This window comes from Pan troglodytes, chromosome 5 (genome assembly GCF_028858775.2).
Source record: "Pan troglodytes isolate AG18354 chromosome 5, NHGRI_mPanTro3-v2.0_pri, whole genome shotgun sequence".
Classification (NCBI taxonomy): domain Eukaryota; kingdom Metazoa; phylum Chordata; class Mammalia; order Primates; family Hominidae; genus Pan; species Pan troglodytes.
The window spans coordinates 69483259-69500553 of record NC_072403.2 but is presented as its reverse complement, the minus strand read 5'-3'; the positions used below and the strand labels follow the sequence as shown (position 1 = coordinate 69500553).

General features: G+C 38.8%; 1 protein-coding gene across 1 annotated transcript in view; it reads left to right on the top strand.

The window, feature by feature from the left end:
- The window catches only part of LOC100609532 (protein eyes shut homolog), a 2075858-nt gene that overhangs the window by 2003839 nt on the left and 54724 nt on the right, over positions 1-17295 (top strand). Inside the window, exons 40-41 of the mRNA XM_063813139.1 lie at positions 14693-14859; positions 15671-15815. Of these exons, the coding sequence (XP_063669209.1) occupies positions 14693-14859; positions 15671-15815 (312 nt within the window). The remainder of the gene's footprint in view (positions 1-14692; positions 14860-15670; positions 15816-17295) is intronic.

Genomic DNA, 17295 nt, shown 5'->3' with positions numbered 1-17295 from the left:
ATCACTGTACTCAATAAACACGGTAGTGTATCTTTTCTCAAAAGGGCCTTCTGTAGCCACCTTCACCAAAGTAAGTCTTGTCCCACCCCATCCAAGTTATTCTCTACCTCAGCTTCTTATTTACTTCCTTCATTGCCATTACTTTAATTTGGTATCCTTTTATTTATTTTTAATATAGTTGTTTCTTGTCTGTTTTCACTAACAGAATGGGAGCTTTACATAAAAAGAGATCAAGTCAGCCCTGTTCAACTTTGTACACCCATGCTTAGCCCAGTGTCTGACCATAATCAGTATTTAATGAATGAATAAAATAACCACAATAAGAACAAATAATTGCATGAGATATAAGTCCACAACAGAGCTTCACAAGGATTCCTAAAGAGTGGTCATTCTTAGGGATTCTCAGTTCAAATGCTATGTCCTCTATTAGTATTTCCCCAGCGGTTCCCCTCCTCGCAACTCTTCCATCAATTCCCCTTTGTCTGAGCATGGACAGCCTCTTCTGCATTAGAATGTGGAGCCTTTGTTACAGGCTTTGGCTGGCTGCAAAGTTCTAAATTTCTCTTCTCACTTATAGAAATGGTGAGTTATCACTGTATCACCCACAAAGCCTCTCTCCAATGGTTTTAATACATACATATGAAGGTGCCCACTCTAGCGCAGGAAGGGAAATAAAGAATTCCTACTCCTAACCCTTTACTCTGCACACCACTTATCATATATTTATCAATTAAACCCTTCTCATTTGAAAAAAAAAAAAAAAGCCTGGCAAATGAAAACTTCAAATGAATATTGCAGACCCTAGGTCTGTCTTGTTTCAAAACAGATATTCTAAATCCTGATAGAGTCAAATAGGGAGAACCCAAGCAAAAGACAAACACCTGGACCATAATACTGAAATACTGCCACCAAAACCCTTTAGTACTCATCTACAAAATTCTCCTTCAAAATCTTTAACACACACATAAAAAATATAAAGCAATGTTTTAGCCACCTCATTTCTAAATTGTGAAATCTTACATGTGATGTTTTCTAGTCCTCTCTAGTATTTTGCTTTGTATGCAAAGGAATTAATGCTAATTCTACATTTGCATTTATAGGTTTATTGCATGGTTAAATAAAGGTTAGATAACAGATTGATAAACTGTGAAGTTCATTTTCTAAAAACTGAAAATGAGAGCTCTAAAACATACAGTTGCACATTGCACCACATGAGGGAGCAAGAAGACCAGCTGAAAAATACAAATCATACTAAAGAGCTTTTTCTTTAAATGGACACAATAATTGTACATATTTATGGGGTATAACATGATGTTTCAATATACAATATATTGAATCATGTATATTGAATATATACATATTGTGTAATGATTTAAGATAGAGTTTCTCCAAATAAGAGCTCTTCACACATATATTAAAATAACATGAATGCGCTTGTTAAAACTCTAGTTCCCAGGCCTTCTTGAATCAAAAATTAGAATAAAATAAAATAAAATTTTATCAAGAATCTTAGGTGCTTTTTATGCAACTAATATTTGTTTTTTTTTTTAATTTTACTTTAAGTTCTGGGATGCATGTGCAGAACGTGCAGGTTTGTTACATAGGTATACATGTGCCATGGTAGTTTGCTGCATCTATCAATCTGTCATCTAGGTTTTAAGCCCCGCATGCATTAGGTATTTGTCCTAATGCTCTCCCTCCTCTTCCCCTCCTTATGCAAGTAACATTTGAAGGCAACTACTGAAAACCTCCAAGAGCCAGCTAAATTAGACCACATTCAAGTATGGACTAAGGTATGTAATTATTGGCCATAATATCATATATAGGGATTATTCATCAATTTATATAGCATAAAGCTATGAATTAAAGAAGTGAGTCTTTTAAAACATATCATTATTATTAACCATACAATTTACAATTATCTATTCTATAGAAGAAATGACCCAAGTCAATGTTATTATAGTAGTACATATACATTTAGATGTTATTGCTTAGTAATATTGATCTCTAACCTACATATTGGTTGTTACTATAAAAATCACCATACCATATGCTGCCTTTATCTTCCTCAGGTGAAGAGATGCACAAAGTCCCAGAGTTTATAAAATAACTTGAGTAAGCCAACCTCTAATTTCTGATATGTCCATAAAAATGCAAGGGGACAACACTGATGATAGTCTTCTCTGAGTCTTTCAAAGCTGAACACTCATTTTGCAAATACTGCCACCAAATACTGCCACCACCATTGAACTCTCTGGAAATATCCTGTCAAATACTTCATCATGAAAATGTCCCTTTGACTTATGATTTTTACCTAACCTAAGCCTCTTCCTATGCTTCTGCAGTCATATTTGGTGTTTTCTTCATTAGCTTCTCTTCCTTTCCTGCCCTCCACTCTCTTGTAATGTACATCTTAGAGACTGGCTCTTCTAGAACCCACCCTATATATCCCACAGTAGTCCACAGATGAATACATGACTTCCCCTCCTGTATCCCTTCTGTTGGTAACTGTTATAAACATTCTGCTTCAGCCAGAAACCCAGGAATCATCTCAATTTTTCCCTTTCATTCATTTGGACAAATATTGGTTGGGCACCTAGATAAGGCCTTCTTTTAGGTGCTGGGGAAGCAGTTATTAACAAGACAGACGAGGTCCTGGTCTCTCTCCATTTCATCCCCCATGTTCTATGAAACACGAGGTCTGTCCATTTTACTTTCCAGTTACTTTTTGTTTTTTTCTCCTTCTTTCTATTCTCATTGCTCCTGGCTTCTCTGTCACACACTATTGCAATAGCAATAGCCTCGTTTCTAGTCTCTCTGCTCAGTCATGTCCTTCTTCCCCTCTATTCTCCTCTTTGTTACATGGGATGGTTCTAACATACAAGTCCAAACATTTCTTAGCTAATCAACATGTTTCATCATAGCATACCACCTAAGCTCCTCTGCATAATATACAAAGACACTTATCAAGCCCTTACCCATTTGCACAATCTCCTTTTGTTTCATTCCGCCCCGTACTTGGCAATATTAGCACATGTGTACATCCTGTGTCATGTGACTGTGTCCCCCACTTCTGTGCAGGCTGTTCCACCTTCCTGAGCCACCCATGCTTCACAGGCATGCCTCCAAAACACTGCCCTTTAAGTCTCAACTCAAAAGATCATTCTTCTTTGAGTCTTTAACTCTTCCAGAAATTTTTGTTTGTTTTTTGAGACGGAGTCTCGCTCTGTCACCCAGGCTGGAGTTCAGTGGCAGGATCTTGGCTTACTGCAACCTCCATCTGCCAGGTTCAAGGGATTCTCCTGCCTCAGCCTTCTGAGTAGCTGGGATTACAGGCACCCACCACCACGCCCAGCTAGGTTTTTTTGTATTTTTAATAGAGACGCGGTTTCATCATGTTGGTCAGGCTGGTCATGAACTCCTGACCTCAGGTGATCCACCCACCTCAGCCGCCCAAAGTGCTGGGATTACAGGCGTGAGCCACTCCGCGCCCAGCATTTTATATCAATAGTGTCTGTCACATATAAATACTCAACAGTTTTTTAAAGAATGAATATAAAAATGCATGGTCCCTGATGTGGTAAAACTTACAATCAATTTAGAAAAGCAAAACACAGGTACTTAAAGTTTTGTTAATTAACAACACTAAACCAGGAACCATGTCTGGCACACACAACCTCTATCACAATGTCTAATACGTATCTGGAATATAAATAGCACTGAATGCAAAGATGTACGTAAGTGATAGAAAACGTGGAAGTCAGAAAGTAGAAATCTCATCCAGTGAGAACCGTCAGAGAACAGAACACATCCTCCAATGTGTTTCTCATCCTTCCCTTTCTCTTTGAGCAATCCTCCACAATTAGTGCTACAGCAGCCCAGCTGATATTTGCTGTTCCATTCTCCCCCGCCCAGGCTCAGCTTCTCGACTCCAACAGTGCATAAACAACCAGTCCATGCTACCTGAGATCCATTGCTCTCGTTCAGTCCACCGTCAAGCTTCCTCTTGCCTGGAATTCCTGCCCTAGTCCTCTTTACCTCTCCCAGTACCTACTCATTCATGTAATGTTCTCTGACAAACTTGGATCTCTTATATTCTACCTACACAAAGCCTACATAGCACTTCTGGTTTTATCCCATAATTTGGTATCTAATTAAATACTGTTTTGTCATTTACAATCACTGCTTTGAATTATATGAAGGTAACATTTTCATAAATCAAAGCATTAGAATAGCAGCAATTTCATAATCTTAATCTTGTCCCTCAACAAGATTAATCATAAATTCTTTCCATTTCTTTTGGATTCCCAGCTGCATCATTCCTTTGCTGGATAGTTGGTGAAAAATCAATAATTACATGTTTATTTATTATTTCACTAACTGAAAGTCTCTCTGTGGACAGAGGCTATCCTAGTTAGCTAATAATGCTGTGTAGGCATTGATTGATTCGGATTGTAGTGAAGAAGTTAGGATCTGATCTAAATGAAGGGGGAGGGGAAACATGTAGCACTGTTTGAATCATTGAAATATAAGTTAAAATCTCAACTGTAGTTTGTATTAAAATTATATAATACAGTAATAAAAAAATTTTAGGAGCCGGGCACGGTGGCTCATGTCTGTAATCCCAGCACTTTGGGAGGCCAAGGCGGGTGGATCACCCGAGGTCAGGAGTTCAAGACCACCCTGGCCAACATGGTAAGACCCTGTCTCTACTAATAATACAAAAATTAGCTGGGTGTGGTGGCAGGCACCTGTAATCCCAGCTACTCAGGAGGCTGAGGCAGGAGAATCACTTGAACCCGGGAGGCGGAGGTTGTGGTAAGCTGAGATCGTGCCATTGCACTCCAGCTGGGTGACAAGAGTGAAACTGTCTCAAAAAAAAAAAAAAATATATATATATATATATATGTACATATATACATATATATATATATATATATACACATATACATATATATATATTAGAAGAAATATATTTGACTTCCTGGAAATTTGAGCTATGCACCTAAGCACTTTATGCACATAGCTGTCAGTCACCAGCATGTAGATCTTCTATGCTGTGGTAATTATGAAAGGTTGCCTCATATTTTCTGCCAAATAATTTCTTGTTTGCTTCAAGCCCTTAGTTATAAACTGTAACAGAAATAAGAGTGCATAAATATAGCTTGATTATTTTCCTGTGGAAAAAAAATGAAATGAATGTCACCCTACAGAACAGAAAAAGAAAATTGAAGCGGGGAGTGTCACAGAAGCAATCAGCTCAGCCTGTTCTTCAGAGAGCCCTGGCAGGGATCAGGCAAAAGGAAGATGCCTGATGAATGAGAGCAGGCTGTGGCCAATTCCCTAATGTAACACATAGTTCAATTGCACAGCACTGAGGTATTTTATAAACAAAACTGACAGTGTATGCCCATATTCAATTTTTTATAACAGAAAAATGCTCATTATTTTATTCTGTAATCACACCAGGAAGACTAGAAATCATGAGAATTTTCTTCCTGAGAACCTCAAATTATCAAATCTTGGTTTTCGTGGAATCAAATATCCTGTACTATAATGTCAAAATTGTCTGTTTTAAATTATTTGAGTCTTTTAAAATAGTTTAAAAAGAAGTTAAGCTATTCACTTTCCCGACTGACTGAGAAACACATAAAAATTGTCACATGTGACTAGTATTCAAACAGGGTTAGAAATGACAAAGATATACAGATACTTGCAAATCTTCCCCCGTCTTTTTTTCAAATGTATTTCTGAAGAGGGAATATACACTTAAGGATCATTCAAAGTGGGTAACCTTGATTTCACAGGGGAACACTATACTTGCAGTAAGCCCATGTGGTTTCATCTTGTGGAAATTTAAGTTTACCCACAAACTGGTGCTTACATCCCTTATTTTCACAGTCTCATCTCTGACAGCAAGAGAGATACAGATTTGCCACTTTTTCTACTCTCACCTCCTTTTGCTCAAGAGATATAAAAATGTGGGCCATATGTAGCCCCAAGAAATGCATTTTATCACATTTTCATATTCTCTGAGCATAGCACTGGATTTGTTGTTCCTATCAACCCTTCCACACTGTCTGTTCACTAGCACAGATGGAAGTCCGGACACCATATTAATTTGGCCACAAAAAGAGCCAGTCTACATTGCCTACATTTTAATGGTTTTAATCCCATGAGGTAGACACTATATTGTATCCATTGTGCTCAATGGCTAATGATGAAACATCATGGTCATGGCTGTACATGGTTCTAATGCTCTCAAAACCCTAGAATATCCATAACTGAATAGTCCCATCAACAGAACAGGAAGCCAAAAGTTTGCCACTATGAACAGGAGCTATACAGGTCTAAGATAAACAGAGACTATTTGCTCTTTAAGAGTTAATCCAAAGTCTTTGTCATCTTAATTTTAGTTTAGCATCCCCTAAAGTAGAGACTGTAACTGAATATGGGATAAAAATGGCTCAAATCTCTAGAATCCTATACCACTCAATACATCTTGTTCTGGCAGTAAGGACTTTCACTCATTTGGGTCTTGTTTCTCACATATCGACCTAGATATATATTTTTTGTTTTACTTTAGTTTTGATTATAATTGCATAAACTTCTATAATTTTCCTAAGACCTTTCACACTTATCTAACTTTTCATTCATATCTAATTTCACTTTCTTCCTAAAAACTGAATATACCCTCTCATAGCCAGTTGAAAAGACAACTGAAACTCAATTAGGTTCATCTTGGTGTCTCTGTCGCAGAATCATTATTTTGTTATATTAAGAATATTTAATCAAAAGATCGTTTCTTTCTTTCAGAAATCAAAAGGCATTACAAGCCCTAGAACTATAATCAAATATGGCTGCAAAAATATCTTCACAAAACATTCCTCCAGATGGGAACTCCCACCAGTAATCAAGCGCCATTCTGTAAGCAATATTCATTTGGTGGGAGAACCACAGCACCATCGTTATGGCTCCTCTTACATTTTCTCTTTTAGCCTTGACAGGAAAGGAAGAAGGGAGAAGAAAAATTTACTTGTCACTTAGAATTTCTTAATTCATTTGGAAATATCTTTTAAAACACTTGAAGTTATTCCTAGAGACAATCCTATGAGGTGTTATCTTTACCAGTTTTTTCAAAAGAGTGAGATAACTGGAAGTGAGCAGCCAGAACTTAAATTAGCAAAATGTCCAAGATTACACGCTCATGTCCTTGTACTACTTGGGACTTTGCTGAACTCTGCAAAGTACATTATCATATTTAGAGGAATAAATTAAATTTAATAAATGATACTGTTTTACCATATTAGAATAATAGTTTGAAGAAATAACAAATTACAACTATTATTCCTTTACTATTAAGTCTTTCCTTCTAAATGAAATACTTTAGGAAATTTAATCTATTGGAATTAAAAGACTGTTGGATCATCTGAATGAGGATTACCCTGTTTCTATGATGTTAAAAGTCACAATATTAACCTTTGCATTAACTGGAATATGCTGAAATACACATGGATCTCACAGCACTGTCTATATAAATGTTTTACAGTCCCAATATGCCCCTTCAGAACAATCTGAGGAACAGCTTCTAAACCATTGTGAACCCTTATGTAAAGAACTTGAGAGTGAGCTTCTGCCACTTCCAGACAAGTAGTTCTAATTTCTGGGGTATGCCCTAAGCACATCAAGTGAGAACACAAGCATGTACCACTTCATAACTTACAACACACAATGATTAGTGAGAATCAGTAGGAGAAACAGCAGGACGGGTGTGACTCGAAAGTCTCTCCAAAGCACAGACTTGAATTACATCTTTAATAAATGAGTTTTATGCTTCCTTTGAGGGTTTCATTAATGAATCCATGGCTTGAACCACTAGCTACTCTTGTCCAGGCCATCCTTCAAGGTGGAACTAATTAGACCACTTCTAATTACAGTTACTTCATGGGCATGTTTTTTTTCTCATGAGAATTTCATAATGATTACCATAAGGCACTCAGGGTTGCTGCACAGTTCTGACAATTTTCTCTCCTTGTTATGTTTCTCTCTTTTTCCTTCAGGTCAAGCTGACTTGCACAGTTTCTCCTGGGCTTACTCTCTGAAACCTTTGATTCTTTTCCTCCTTCCTATATAATAGATTTCCCCTTCTTGTTCATACATGCGAATTAAATCAGAGGCTGTGCTGACAAGGTTCAGCCAGGTTGGAGAACTACCAGTATAAATAGTAAAACCTTTAGGTTTAAAATCAAACCACCTACGGAAAAATCCTGCAAGCAGACCTAAGTAATTTAGGGAAAAAATACCATAAGCTTAACTATAATTATATGCTTGTGACAAAAACATTTTTTCATATTTGCTCCCAAGGTTGTATATATTTAAGATCTGTTACTATCACTACCACCCATACCTTCTGCATCAAACTTTTAAAACCCATCTGAGACTGCTTAGAATGTCCTGACACTCTTGTCTCAACTACTTTGCTCTTTTCTTTCAGAATATTCATAGCAGCATCCTTTACCTTGTTTCCATGTTTTATCATCATTCCCATCCGTAACAATGCCACCATCCACTTCTTCACCTAGACTAAGTCCTTGCTTCCATTAATAAATCACTATTCTTGGTGCATTATGAGGCCAGATGGTATTCTGACCACAGCATCTCATCTTGTTGCCCCATGAGATTTGCTCTAACCAGTCTTATGAGTTGCTGTTATAATGCTAAGCATGGCTTGCCACAACATACTCACTTTGAAACTCACTGCTTAATGGTGCTGATGGAGTTGTTATGACTTTTCTTTCTAGCCAAAGAGAGATCTAGTTTTTTTTCCTGTGCATTCTAAAAGGATTTTTATTCACTTCCCAGATCTTGATATGCTTAACTACTATTCATGTAGAGTCACTTCCTATTGTTTCCTTCCTCCTCTTTTTACTACTTGCACAACATAATCTCTCTAAATCCTTTCTTCTTAGCACCAGCTCTGAAGCAATATCCAACAAGTATCTCTTGCCTTGTCTAAAAATCTTCCTAGGACTGATTTCATTAAGATTCACTGTGGGTTTGTGTTCTGCATACCAAATGAGCTTGGTTCCAATTCTTTTCATGAAAAAACTCTCACCATGTCAATTGCTAAACATTTCTACATGGCAATACAAGTGTGGATTATCACCTGTTGCTTTGTGACTTGACAAATATAAAAATATAAATTGCTCATATATTTCCCAAAGCTACTCATAGAACAATGTTTTATAGAAAGCTGAATTTGAGAATGAAATAATTCTATAGCATTGGTGGTTGTTTGAATATGCCATTGCTTATGTTATTATGGGCTGTTAAGCCAAGAACGTCCCATTACAAGAAATTCCAGGAAAGTGACATAAGACATAAATAGATGTTTAAAAATGATGCCTTCAAGTCATTTCATTTCACCTCCATGTTTGATCCTCCAAAATTTTTTAGTTGGATCAAAGTAATGCACTGAAGCAATTTGGGCTATAGCAAAAACAAACAAACAAAAAAACAAGAAAGAAAAATTGCACTACTCCTGTTCCCGACCCAAGAGGCTAACTAGGAGCCAGGAATGCCTGCTTCCCAGACTTTATAAAATGGGGGAATGAAATAAGGTACACAAAGTTATGGTCAAGCCAGAGTTACTGAGAAGAGGAAAGAAATATGCATTTATTGAGTACCTAATGTGCTAGGTTGGCAGTGGGCTAATGCTTACACATTAAATCTCACTTAATCCTTAGAATAATCTGAAGAGATATTATTATCCCTTCTTATTTCCCAGAGAGAAGCATTTGGGAAGGGGGTGCTGAAGGTGGGAGAGAGGGGCACAACCACAGTCAGACTTGTTTCTCCTTCTCTGCTGCATGGACAGTGTTTAAGAGCACAGGCTCTGGAACCAGGCTGTCTTCAGACTCAGACTCCACCACCTAGCAGCCACATCGCTTTCAGACATCCATGTGTGCATCAGCATCACCCCACACATACTGCCCTGACAGGTTTCAGGTCTCATCTACATACAAAGGCTCTAAGCGGCCTCAAATGTTCAGGAAGGTCTCATTTTCATTTTGTTCTTTCCTGATTTGTTTTATGATGACACCCAGGAGAGACAGCTACATAATTTGTGGGACCCATTGCAGAATAAAAAGGCAAACTCCCTTGTTCAAAAAGCAGGGAGAAATGCCGTTAAAGATACTAAAATATAAAGCATTTTTCTTTCTTCACTGATCTCTCAACATTATAATGACTTAGAATGAGTAAGAATAAGCTTAGAATGACTAAGCTTAACTTAGAAAGTCACCATAATGTCTTTTATTTGCATTTATGTCATTCTAAGTTAAAAAATTAAAATATTAAAATTTACCATTCATTTTTATATTGTGCAACGCCACTTTAAAATGCAAATAGAAAAGTATTTAATGCACATGCAAAATCACCAAAATTACACAATTGATCTTTCAAAGCTTGTGCATGCATATGTACTTCCTTCTTAACAGAACACTAGAAACACTACACAAATTTAAGTTAACTGTCTTTATTTCAGTTCTTGATATACACACATTCTATCAACACTCTCGACCTTTGGCTACTGATGAGTAAGGTAGGAGTGAGAGGAAAAGGAATTGTGGACTTCCCTTTCTTTCTGTTTTCTTCTCTATCATCATTTTCAGTGTAAATAATTAGCTAATACAGAAAAGTAGTAGGAGTAATGATGAAATAATAGGGTTCCTTGATGATTCATATTTCTTAGACCACCACTCCCTTCTTCCTGCATTTGAAGTAAGTTCTGGCCCAAATGGAGCATGGCCTCTTGGGGCTGTCAGATCCCCCACTTAGTCATTAAACATAATATATTTACCTTGTACTCATTTTGCGTTATCACTGAACTCCCAGTACTGTGGGAACTTTGTTCTTGTGGGATATCACAAGCCTTACATGTGAAAGAGCAAACATGCATATTGTATTTATGGGTCTCCTCTGTTACCACTCATGTTTGTTGCTTCATGGACTTCACTTTCAAAACACAGTTCAAAGATAAAAGTATTAAGAATTTCAAGACAGTGACACAGAGCATTAAACCAAGCAACGGGGCCCTTTGGAACTTAAAGCCCCATGCAACTGCACAAGTTTCATGCCTTGGCCCTCTTACAGTTACTAATACCAATCAGGCCTTATTACGAAAAAAAAAACAGTTGGGGATTCTGTTAAAAAATATTTCTAGGATCTAGCTTCAAAGATTCTCATGCAAGTGATATAAGACAGGTTCTAGAAAGTGTATTTTTGGGTTTTTATATATATATATTTTTATTATACTTAAAGTTCTAGGGTACATGTGCACAATGTGCAGGTTTGTTACATATGTATACATGTGCAATGTTGGTGTACTGCACCCATTAACTCGTCATTTACATTAGGTATTTTTGAACCATTCCCTAAATGATTGTAAAGGACTTCTAGGTTTGGAAACACTCTAGAGCAATTCCAAGTCACTTTCTAGGTACCGGCTGTGACAGTAAACTGCTTTTCTTCCTCTTATCTACTCCATCATGTACTACCAGAGTTGATACTCAGGGAAGATCTAGAGTTGAAGGAGTAGCAGAGGAAAGGAAAGCAACCTGATGGACTCATGGCATGGGAATAGTATGCTATCATCTGCTTGATGGGTGATTGGTTCCCTGGCTCTCCTTATCCCCTCCTCTTGGTGCATCCCCAGTCCTTTGCCCTGGGACAGGTCTGTAGGCAGGAGCACCTATAAACTAAACTCAGCCTTTTCCCCCAGACTGTTCCTTTCCTAGGGTCCTAACTCCATGACTGACCCTGCCACTGCGCCTGGTTCTTTAAGCCAGATTCTGCAGAACCACCTTCTCTCTCTTCCTCAACTCTTCCTCAGCTCTTCACCCAAATTGATCTGTCCTTTCAAATTTTCCGTCCAAATCACAAGCAAATTTCCTCCCATGTTTCTGACCCCTCTGTCACTACCTTAATTTATTTAGGTGTTTAATGTATTTCAGTATCATTTCCTCTTCTGAATCACTTGAATGACTTTCCAATGAGCCTCCTTATGTACCTCTATATTCTATCCTCAACATTACTAGAAGATTCTTCTAACATCCAGATCTAATACACTTCTCTTATTCAAAATCCTTTCATGATTCCTAAGAGTCTCTGGTAAAATACTTACATCATTCATTGCAGCATATTAGACCCTTAAAGATATAGCCCTTTCTCCCTTTTCAGTTTCCTTTCCTGCCACAGGCACTAAATGCCAGTCAAGCCCACGTCCCAGCAGTTTTTCTTCTTCTTTTTTTTTTTTTTTTTTTTTTTGAGAGGGAGTCTCGCTCTGTTGCCCAGGCTGGAGTGCAGTGGTACGATCTCGGCTCACTGCAAGCTCTGCCTCCCAGGTTCCCGCCATTCTCCTGCCTCAGCCTCCTGAATAGCTGGAACTACAGGCATGCGCCACCACGCCCGGCTAATTTTGTTTTTGTATTTTTAGTAGAGATGGGGTTTCACCGTGTTAGCCAGGATGGCCAGGATGGTCTTGATCTCCTGACCTCATGATCTGCCCGCCTCGGTCTCCCAAAGTGCTGGGATTACAGGCGTGAGCCACCGTGCCCGGCCCCAGCAGTTCTTAAACATACCCTGTTCTTCTCTGCTCCTTCTGGGTTGCTGCAAAGTTCTCCCTTCTGATTTAAACAGCACTCTTCACTGTATCCTCTTTTTTCATCTAACAAGCTCTTGCTTGTCATTTTCTGGGTGAGCTCAGAAACTGACTCAAAAACCACCTTTTTGCTTTCCTAACCCTCTTCCTCACCATGTCTTAATGGCTGCCCCCATTTGTTTCTATTCTGCTCTTCATGGAACTTGAAACAAACCTCCTATCTCCTCCTGACCAGGCTGTCAAGGACCTAAGGATAATAATGATGCTCCTGGCATGAAATGGGTTCTCCATAACTGGAGGAAGGAGAGCACAAGACAGAAAGGAAAGGATACAGCTGAAATGAATATGCCCTCCCACTACCTTACAGCTCGGCTGGCACAATACTGGCTCCACTCCCATAACCTGGACAATTTGAAAGACAATTCAGATCCCCTCCAGAATCTCTCAGAAAAATTCCCATTCACAACCCACAGAAAAATCTCATGTTTCCTACTCCACCCCTCCCAATTTCTTCTATATCCCAACAGCTGCCTGAAAGACTATCTCCAATCTCTAGTATTGTTTTTCTCCTTTCTGCCTTTCTAACTGCCTTCCTGAATCTATGTTTTCTCTTGAAACATTGAACTTTCCGTTTTAAATATACAACCCAGCTAACCTGATGCAGCATTGCAGGTGGGAAGAAATCACCAGAATGTGAGGAAGTGAAAAAGAGACTTGCCATAAGTTCCCAATGTACTCGGTCTATGGTAGGTCACTTAATACAGTTGCTGTATTATATACCATGACTGTATATATTAGACTCACCTAGAGAGCTTTCAAAAGTAACCCTGCTCAGGGCCCATGGCAGACCCTTTAGAAAAGCAGAGGCAGCGTTCAAGTATCTCTAAATAATATTTCTGTCTTCCACTTTCCAGTGCCTCAGGAAGCCCACCTCTCCACCCTATCTGGAAACCTACCTCCCTGTAGATCTTTCTCTCCTTTACCCTGATCAAAGCAATACTAGAAGCCCAGTCAACAGACAAAGCATCATTCCTATAAATGCAGAAGGAGGAGGCTGTGCATACTCATAATAAATTTTTTCTATGTCAAGGACTCAATTCAGCTTTTTCTCCCATGCTTAAACCTCTTACTTCTAGGGGGTTCTTACGTTCTTCCTCTAAGCAGAAGTCTTTGCCTCAGTTTCCTGACTGCTAGCCTCAGTATTGAATTCTTCCTTTGCCCCACCCACTAACACACCTTTCAGAAGCTGGGTGACGTATTTGGGTCTCTGCTTCCTGTGAACAGATCTCTTGCTATATACTGATGGATCATCCCGGAACTTCTTAATCCCGCCAAGGATACCGCTAGCACCTTCCCCTAGTGATTAATGCTGGGTCACTCCCAACCACTTCCTTTGTCCCATGGGTCTTTAAGAACTGTCTCCTGAGTGTTCTGGGTCCTGGAACTCACTGTACTGCATGGATGGCTCTGAACTAATGGAAGGAGAGAGAGAAGAGGGAACACAGAAACAATCCACCTTTAAATGGTCATGGGGCATGGTTAAGAGCTTTTGTAATAGAATAATGATAACATATTCTGAGCAATCATAGGAATAAATTGGTCTTTATACTATTCTCAAATCATAGAAAGAACTTCAAAGCTGATGCTAGGTCATCTCAGCCTTTTGAATCTCGTTAGCTACCGGAGCAATTCTACTCCATTGTGAAGTTCTCCTTATTGTAAAGTGCACACTGAATTTCACTCCAACAAAAGGAGATTTTAATCCCATTCAACTTTTTAGTTGATCATTGATCATTCCCCAGGTTGACCAGAACCCTCATGGCTTCAAAGACATAAACTCTTGGTGCTCTGTTTCTGGGGCTGGGAATAACAACAGCCAGTTGCACATATACCTAAATGCTGACAAGAGACTAAATGTGTATTATAACTTACCATACTGATCTGTAATTCAGAACCAGTCAGTAAAATAAAGCTGACGGAACTCCTGAATTTCCTCTCAGTGAGCATTCCCCATGTGTCTTCTCATTCCAGGGTTGAATGGCGATGACTTCCTGGCTGTGGGCCTGCTCAATGGCAGTGTGGTTTATAGTTATAACCTGGGGTCTGGCATAGCAAGCATCAGGAGCGAGCCCCTCAATCTGAGCCTTGGAGTCCACACTGTTCATCTGGGGAAGTTCTTCCAAGAGGGCTGGCTGAAGGTAAAGAGTCATTCCTTCGTCACTTCCACAAACTGAGAGCACTAGTATATTGTCAGATCTGTGCTAAGATACAGAGGTGAATAGCCCATGATGCCTACATCCACGAAGTTCACAGACTATTGTACCAACTACGGGAATAGAGAGATGATTACAATTAAGTGGTGTGAGAACAAATAAGAGGGATTACTAACACAGGTAAGGGTGAGAGAGAGGATTCAGAAAGTGCTTCCCAGAGAAGGTGATGCTTGAGCGTAACTTCAAATAGGAGTTAAGAAAGAGAACAATGGCCAGTATTAGCTTAAGGAAGGCAAGTAGTTCAGCATGGTTTTCAGGTCGGGGGATGGGGGAGCAAGAGAAGTGGTTAGAGACAGATAAGGTCTATATTATCAAAGGGCTTAGATGTGCTAAGAAGTTTATATTTTTATCTAAAGAACTATGAAGAGCTACTTAAAACAGGAAGGTGGGTACCATGTTGATTTCTAATTTTTGATAAATGACTCTGGTGGTTCTATGGAGAATTGATAGCAGAGGAAGGCTAAATGGAGGGGAATCAGCAGGATGCCAGCACCTAATCTTTGAAGAACTTTGATTTTGATTGAAATGTAAAACCATGACTGCTATATTAATATATCCCTGGTAACAGACACCAGCAGAGAAGCAGAGAATTGAGTGGTATCGTGTTATTTCTTCAAAATTCAGGTCTTTGTAAATTTTTCATGCCAAGTTAATGGGAAATAACAAAAGAGTATCTTAACATTTCACCCTGGGGAATTAATTCCTTTTTTAATAGGTTTTTTTTTCCCTTTCGAAGGTAGATGATCATAAAAATAAATCCATTATCGCCCCAGGAAGACTGGTTGGTCTCAATGTCTTCAGTCAGTTTTATGTAGGTGGCTACAGTGAATACACTCCAGATCTCTTACCAAATGGAGCAGACTTTAAAAATGGTTTTCAAGGTAAGGCATGGACATTTTTTATATTATACCTACTTATTTCAAATGTTGAGGGAAAAATATTTTAAAAAGTATACTTCTATTTCCCAAACCAGCTATATGGATTGCTTTCAGACTTGAACAAAGTTTGATTTTAATCAGAAACATTCATTTACTATTTTTTTTTTAGATGGAGTTTCACTCTTGTTGCCCAGGCTGGAGTGCAATGATGCAATCTGGGCTCACCACAACCTCCACCTCCTGGGTTCAAGTGATTCTCCTGCCTCAGCCTCCCTAGTAGCTGGGATTACAGGCATGCACAACCATGCTCAGCTAATTTTGCATTTTTAGGAGATGAGGTTTCTCCATGTTGGTCAGGCTGGTCTCAAACTCCCGACCTCAGGTGATCCGCCCGCCTTGGCCTCCCAAAGTGCTGGGATTACAGGCCATGCCCAGCCTCATTTACTATTTATTGACCACTTACTACATATGTACTAGATGTTTAGGATGTTTTAATGAACAAATCAAAGATTTCTGCACTTATAACTAGTTGGAGAGATAAACACTAAATGTAATTAGTTAATTATATAGTCGTATAATGTGATAAGTTCAATGGGAAAAGGGAAATGGAGAGCATGATTTAAAGGAATCAGGATTATGGGTAATTGTTTATACAGGGTGCTTTTTAAAATAGGCTGAGCAGGGTAGACTTCAAAGAGTCACAGTAAAAATTGAAAGTCCATCTAACTTTGGAGTTCAAAAGGCAAGAGACAGACTGCAGTCAACCCATCCATACCACCAAGGGGTAGCCCACAGAGGCCAGAGCAAGCCAAGAGGATTAAGGACAACATTGTGCTTGGGTGAGCAATCTTATTGCCACAGTCTGTCTTCCTGTGTTCAAGTAGTTCTGTGTTCAAATGAGATCAGCACACACAGAGCTGGCCCTTTCTCTTACAGAAACATTAAGATTGCACACTCCTGGAAGTATGTCAACAGCCACAGTCCTTAGTGAGTATGGGAATCTTGGGCAAGTCTTCTTGGGAATTGCCACTTATGCCACAGTCTTATAGAAAATTCAGGACCTTGAGATCCCCTAATTTTATCATTCATCTCTTGGATCCTCTCTTTATGTCTGCCTTCCCTCCACTCTAAACTAGCATTTCCTATTTATTATAAATCATGGCGTATTGTTACCAACTTACCAGGACAACCAAATTGCAACTGTACCATAAATCCATGGTTCCCAAAGCTGATCTCTACTGGTTCTGAAGAATAATATAGGATAACTTCTTAAAAACACAGATTTCTGAACCCTACCCAAGAACTATTGAATTGAAATCTTTACAGTGGGATCTAAAAATTTGCATTTTAACAAGCCTCCCAGATTTGGAAGCCACCATATATTTTTTAAATTATCTCTTTTTTTTTTTAACTTTAAGTTCTAGGATACAAGTGCAGAATGTGCAGGTTTGTTACATAGTATACATGTGTCACGGTGGTTTGC